Source organism: Silurus meridionalis, chromosome 1 (genome assembly GCF_014805685.1).
Source record: "Silurus meridionalis isolate SWU-2019-XX chromosome 1, ASM1480568v1, whole genome shotgun sequence".
Classification (NCBI taxonomy): Eukaryota; Metazoa; Chordata; class Actinopteri; order Siluriformes; family Siluridae; genus Silurus; species Silurus meridionalis.
The window spans coordinates 4249231-4256855 of NC_060884.1; the positions used below are offsets into that span (position 1 = coordinate 4249231).

At 37.3% G+C, this 7625-nt stretch overlaps 1 protein-coding gene across 1 annotated transcript in view; it reads right to left on the bottom strand.

The window, feature by feature from the left end:
- Positions 1-7625, bottom strand: part of LOC124388458 (voltage-dependent T-type calcium channel subunit alpha-1I-like) — a 166612-nt gene that overhangs the window by 105881 nt on the left and 53106 nt on the right. Inside the window, 2 exon segments of the mRNA XM_046853083.1 lie at positions 1172-1305; positions 6386-6497. Coding sequence (XP_046709039.1) covers positions 1172-1305; positions 6386-6497 — 246 coding nt within the window.

Genomic DNA, 7625 nt, shown 5'->3' on the forward strand with positions numbered 1-7625 from the left:
TGGGATGAATTGGAACACCAGGATTCCTTAAATCACCACCGTCACGTGAGTTTACTAACAATCTTGTAGCTGAATAAGCACAAATCTTCACAAGATGGAGAAAAATAGAGTTTGTTATAGCATGAATGGTATAATAGTGAATGAATTAAATGGAAATTAGAGAAAAGGCATTTTTGATGGCATTTTAAAAAATGCTAGAACGCAGCTGTTCGGACATCAAGGGTAAGTTCGTTCCACCACCTAGGTGCTAGAAAAGAGATGCAGTCTATGTTGAGATGGTAGTATCAGTAACAGCAGTGCTAGAGGATTGGAGGGAGTGTGCTGCAGTGCAGGGTGAGTTGAGAGGTTTCAGTTAGGTGAGTGCTTCGGGTATGAAAATGTGTTTCTGGGTGCAATAGTGTTCTTACATCAAAATTTTCAAACAGAGACACCGAACTTAACATTGCTTCTTGCTCGAGATGATATCATGAATATAATTATACATTCAAATTTATACCTGATGGAGTTACCACTCTCGAGAGTTCCCTAACACATCAATATTGATATACAGTGCAACCTCGATACTCGCGGGGGCTACGTTCTATGACCCCTCATGAGTAACAAAAAAATCATGAGGTTTTGACTCTCCTTTTGATGGTTTCTTTTTCAAGGGGAATTGTACATGTACTGTACTGTAAACTCAACAAAAATTGTGAACTTGTCATAAATGTTTTATTTACTACTTTAAATTAATATTACAATAATAAAAATTTTTCTAACATTTTTATGTAATTTATTGGTACAAATTCTGTTTTGAAATGTTACTTTGAACTTTTGAGCCACTCACGGCTTCTCGTTAATTAAATATTTTTCGCGAGTTGCTCTTTGAAAGTATGAAAAGTCGCAAACTATCGAAGTCGCAAGTGACAAGGTCGCGAGTATCAAGGTTCCACTACTTATTAAAATACTAACGTACTAACATATAAATAAACATTCTTATTTAAATATTCACATACACTTACTTGTCGCTAGTTATTATGACAAAAATTCAATTAATCTAACTAATTTATCTGTATTAACATGCAACTGAAGAGCAATGTGGGTAAATTCGGTATTACATTTCTATTACAGTGTGTTGCCTCAACCATAAACCATGTGTTCATGAAAGAAAATTCTCCCCAGCCACACTCACCCAGCCATGACGATGAAGAAGTCCAGTCTGTTCCACGTGTCGCCAAGGTAACATCGGCGGCCGAAGATGCCGAGAGCCACCATCTTGACCACCATCTCCACGGCAAAGAAGATATAAATAATAGCATCGAACGCCTGGGATGAAGAACAAAACATGATCCGAACAAAATGTTTAATTAAACTGATTATAGTTTGATTCTCATTATATTAGTGTAACAGTGTATCAGTGCCAGAAAAGTCTTGATCAACATCATACCGAAAACAATAATGAGGAGATTGATTTATATTTATTTTCCTAGTAAAATAGTTCATAGTCTGTGAACCCAAGCGCACATAAGTATACACCAAAACAAAGAGTTAATAAAAAAAAAAACTTTTACATATTATGTAAATGAGATTATTTGTTATTTACAGAAACGATTGGCATTGGGCCACTTGTACGCTCAGTGGTTCCGTTTATGTTTGCCCATATGTGTGTGAAAGCGAGATAGCAAGCACTGACATATGAGATGGAGTTTGAATCGAATCGGAACGTCGCTGTAAAGTATCTCCGACATCGGCATCTGCGTTTGTGTTTAACAACTGCCGTATTAATTAGAAAACACATTTTTTTCTTTTTAATTACCCGATCTGAATGTGTACAAATTCCCTCAGGCTACACGCTGATTCGAAATTAGCTGCAGATAATAGCTCGAGAGGCGGCAATCGACAGACTAAGCGATGTGACATTTCTTTATGAAAGCCTTCAATAGCTTATTAGTAAGAATGAGCTGAAGCGATTAGATGAGCGGCAGGGCCAAGCGGTCAACGTGTCTCATGAGAGAAGTAACAAAAGGCAGAGCTGTTACTGCTTCGTTTTTTTTTTGTTGCTGTTTTCTACCACCTTAGGGCTACTACATTTAAAAGAATGTCTGAAAAATGAATAGTAGAAAATGAAGCCTGGATAAAGGAACTAATATTAGATCATAAGTGCAGCTTTGACTTTCTGTCGTGTAGCTCACCAATGCTAGATTTGTAGATTTTCAAATGCTAATTTGTAGCCAGTTATCATGTTAAAAATTTAATTAATCTAATGTATGTGCAAAACAGCATTGGTTATGCAGTACGTTTACAATTATGACACTATACGACATTGACGGTATCAGTAACACGTTAAACAAACGTGTTCCCAAAGCTTGTTTACCAGCATTTTATTGGTTACCAAGAAATAAGAATATTTGTCCAAAATATGGACTGTTGTAGGAATTAGAAAGAATACAAGTGAACTAAAAAAAAATTCCCTCCATTCGATTCCAAACTACTAATTCTAGACCAACAATCCTCACCTAGCATATACTGTACACCAACCAGACACAATATTATGGCATTATAACATTATGAGCAGCGTTTATATTTATTAGACAGCAAGTGAAAATTTTGTCCTCAAAGTTGATGTTTTAAAAGCAGGAAAAATGGGCAAGCGTAAGGATTTGAGGGAGTTTGATGAGGACCAAATTGTGATGTCTAGACGACTGGGACATCTCCAGAGAAAAAACTGCAGCTTTTGTTTGGTGTTCCTGTAGTGGTCAGTGTCTATCAAAAGTGGTCCAAAGAAGGAACAGTGGTGAACCTGTGACAGGGTCACGAGTGGCCGAGGCTCATTGATGCAAGGGGGGAGCGCAGGCTGGTCCATGTTGTCCGATCCAACAGATGAGCTCCAAAAAAGGACTGTTTTGACAGCAAAAGGGGGACACAATATTAGGCAGGTGGTCGCAATGTTATGCCTGATCGGTGGTCTGTTTGGTGTACAGTATATACAACTAGCAAGACTACTTCAGTCACAAGGCAGGGTAACAAACTTGAAGGAAAGCATTATCTACCCTTTTCCACATACATGAGCGCACAATTCCTGATGTCTAAATGGAAGCAACAGGGCTATGATATCATTCAAATTCTCATGTGCAATTAGCCTGTTATTCTCAAAAAAGAAAGCATAGGACTGAATGAAGTAGTCTTATCAACTACAACTAGAAAGATGCATCTGTCTGTAAAAACACCCCATTGTCTCAAGATCCAACTGGCACCAATGAAACGCTTGGCGAAGCAGCACAATGGATTGATTCCCCTCAACAAAATAGAACAATGTGTTTTCCTGCATTAGAGAACAATTTTAACCTTATGAAGGCTGTTTATTTGAATCCCTTATATCCTACTAAGTTAGTCTTAAATGGAAATCTAGAACATTTCAAATTACTAAGTGAAACATCACTAGCGCCAAAATAAATGATACAGACTAGCAAATAAATAAGAAGAGCTAAATATTTGTGAACTTCTTGAGCCGAGATTCTAAGGAGACTCTGTAAACAAGTACTTTATAAGAAGCAGGTACACTCAGAGGCTATAGAGACTATACAAGTGTAATCATATAGATGATGAACTAAGAGGAAATCTGTGTTTAAGTGTCTGGTGATGCTGATAAAAAGAAAAGAGACAAGAGCTAAAATGAGGCTTTGAAACACCAACACCTCAACCTTTGGTACCTTTGGTACATTACCTCACAAGGCGGGAGACAAATACATTCTGGCAGCATCCCAAAGTATCATTCCGCACAAATGCTGCTACGTCATCGTAAAAATTACAAATTAAGTCGACCTATGGTAACTCTGGAGCTACCTGTACATTGTTTGGTTGATGCTATCTCTTCAAGAAGTCTTGCCTGGGTTACCACATATTGCTGCACAGTTCCCATGGTTCCCTCTAGACCTGGTTTCGATTAAGCCTGCATCATTTGCAACTAACGAGTACAGATTTCCCTGTAAAAGCCTACTCTCGCCTGTGTTTTGACCCCTAACATGGATTTGGCTCAAGATGCTTGAAAGAGCTCGGATAAAATGTCTTCCCACTCAGCCTCTCAAGTGTTACAAAGGTTCGAGAGAATGTTATCCTGCAGACACCTGCGAATGCTGTCTGGCTTAGTAAAGGAACATGTCCAAAGGAAGGATGTGCTCATAGACACATTGGTAAGGGAGTTCCTTTCACGATACCAGTATTCACAAGCCTTTACAGCTGTGCTGTGTGTGTATGACAAGATAGTGTGTTCACTTCTATAGGGAATTCATGTCTGAGCATTTTTTTTTCTTTGTGAATGTAGTTTGTTGGCATGTGTGTATGTTTGCACAGGGCTTCGTGTGTATGTGTGTGTGTGTGTGTGTGTGTGTGTGTGTGTGTGTGTGTGTGTGTGTGTGTGTGTGAAATTATGACACTGGGGTTTTCACGATTGTGTGAATCTCAGTGGAAGCGTGCAGACTGGAAGCACCATCAAAGCAGAACAGCACAACATCAGGGCCTGTCATTATTCTCAAGTGTGTGTGTGTGTGTGTGTGTGTGTGTGTGTGTGTGTGTGTGTGTTTGTAGAAGATATATGTTTAGTTTCAGCAATCCAAACACTGTTAAAGTCCAAGAAGACATGTGCATCTGGACTGGGATAATACAAAATCCAACAAAAACTAATTTATTAACATAGGCGCATATTGGATGTGAAGAATTTTTCTGATTGCTTTAGTCTTTTAACTAAATGGGATTTGTTGGGGTGTTAGGGGGCTTAAGCTCAGAAAGAGCAAGTGTGATTGGCGGTAAATGAATGACCGGAGTGACCAGACATTCTATAGATGTGAATACAAACTTTCTGCCAGTGTGACTGGGATCGCTTGGCCTTCAGTTGACAAAGTAGACAAAATTGATCAAACATTCTGCAGTATCGGGAACAGTGTAGTATCAGATAGTGATAAATGCCTGTAGGATTGAGAGGAATTGATCAAACAATCCAAATGTTCCTGGGAGTAGGTTCACAATTAATCAAACTTCCTTTGGAATGGGCAGGATTGATCAGTACTGGCCAGCACTGTTCAGGGAAAATGGAGAATTGTTAAAACATTCTGGTCAGGATTTGACAAACGTGTCTTGGATGCACTCAGGATTGGTAAGAATTTGTTAGAGCACATGCAAGAGTAAGGTTTTCCACACATTTGAAGTGTTACTTGCACATAATTGCAGCCCACCAAAAGAGCCATTGCGATTTTAAAGCCTGACGGAGTTGAAGCAGAAGGGTTTTGGGCTTCTATCACATCCTTACAAATATATGTCAGAGCGGTTTGCCTTGACAGAAAGATAAAAGAATACATAAGGACGAGATAAGAGGGCATAAGAGATACGGAGTAACTCCTGCACATGTTTCACTATACCCAGCAGCAACAGAAGAGCAGTTCTAGTGGAGTTCTGTTAGATCGAATTATGATAGATAGCAGCAGCCTGGGGTTAAAGCAGGAGCGATGGAGCTACTGATAACTCACCTAAGGCTTGAATGGAAAGATATCCTTTGTGTATGAATGCGCTCGTATTTAGGTTTTGATCTTTGAGAGAAACAGTGTCTGAAATGTTGGGAAAAAAAAAGAATTCGGGAACATATGTGTTCTGAATGTTCAAATTGTGTGTATTTACATGTGTAGGTTAACTGTATGAATGTATTTGGTCAGACATAAACCAATTTTAATTCGTGCCAGTTGTTAACTCTATTTAGAACTGACGGTCATGTTGCACAATAGGGGGTATGACATTCAAAATCTGTTGATGCCTCAGTCCAAACTGGTGAACCTGATTTGAATGCATAACTATAACAAGACACCTATCTTCAAAACTCAATGATTTATTCCAACAACATCTCTTTGCACAATCATTCTACTTCTTGTATGGTTATCCATATATATGTGTCACACCCACATAACTCATTATATTTTATATATTTATACAATATTAATGTTATAATCACAAATATATGCTGCCATAAGTCCTAGCTTTGGGTTTTATGAATATTCAAATCCCTAACTAGCCATGAATTTCATGAATACTTGTATTTTTAAAGAACAATAGCACTCACGGTCACAATATCTACTTCTGTATGATAATGAATTTTATACCACAGCACTGTTGAATTCTTCAGTCCGACTGGCAAGAAAGTGATCAGGACCAAAGACCTTATGGTGTCTAACATTACAAACTGGAATTTTTTACTTCAATTTTAATTAATAAAACAATCCAGGATGTACAGGTAACAGAAAATTATTCAGCAGGCATCATATTGATTATTTTCCTTCAACAGCATGCCTCAAGGTGTTTTATTGCACACATAGTCCTTGAATAAGTGAAGAAAAAGTAGTCAAGAAAGTTGAAGAATTCTTACCTGCAGGATCTGACAGCGATTCGAGGAGCAGTCGATGTTCTCGCATGGCTGGTACATTCCCAGGGTGACACAGTTGAATAAGATCACCATCATACTCACTCTTTCGAACCATGTGCAGCTCACAGTTAAGGCAAATGTGATTGAATTTTGGCTCATTAATTTCCTGATATTAACCCACTAATCAATATAATTGATTTAATATTGTTTTATAATGGCTTCACATGTAAAACATTTGTATAGCCCTCAATGAACACTATATCCACCATTTACTCTGGTATTCAGGCAAGGTAATAAATGAAAAAAGACCACCAGCAGGTTCCAGGAAAAAAAACCCACACATATATACATCAATTATTTAAAAAATTCTGTTTTTGCTACCAGTTTTGGTTACAATTTACATTACCATCTATGTTATATTATGTCTTTCAATGCACGAAACAATATATGCAGTATTTGAAATATTTTTCATTTCCATTTATTTATAGTCAGGTTCTATTGCAAAAAATGTACAGTATATACATATATATATCAATTGTGAAAATCCAATAAGCAATAAATGTCAGAGTGATGCAAAGTACAAAACATAAAAATTCCTTTTTTTTTTCAAAGCTTCGCTTACTCATAATATTGTAAAGAGTTTCCTAGAATCTGAAAATCATAGTCAAAATTTATAGGGACAATCAAACTCGGATAAGCCATAACAATAAATGAAAAATGAAGCAATGCTTAGAACCAAAAAACATAAAACTATGAACAAAAAACATCACTAGGAAAACAAATTCTTATTAGTCTATTGGGAAAAAAGGCTTATTTCCTATTACGTAGAATTAAATAGCATTTAGTAAGACTTGGCAATTGAGCAAAGACAAAATTAGGTATACACACAAACTAATTAATGGCCAAACACTGAACAGGTGGCCACAATATGCTAGCAAAGCATTGACAGGGTTAGGGACAGGTGTAGAATAGAAACAAAAGCCCATGAAAATGAAAACAAAAGCATGTGACGTGCAAACAAAGCAAAGCGACAGTGTGACACTGGGATGATCCATGAGCCCAACTTAATTAGACTCATTAAAACACACCAACCCTGACACTTCATTATCTTCTTCCAGCCAGAACTTCTTTTCATTCATTCACATATCTATAGTAAGTGCTTTATCTTAGTCAGGCTTGTTTTAAATTGCATGATGTCAAGCTAACAGTGTGCATAAGACAGAACACAATTCATTTATTTTTA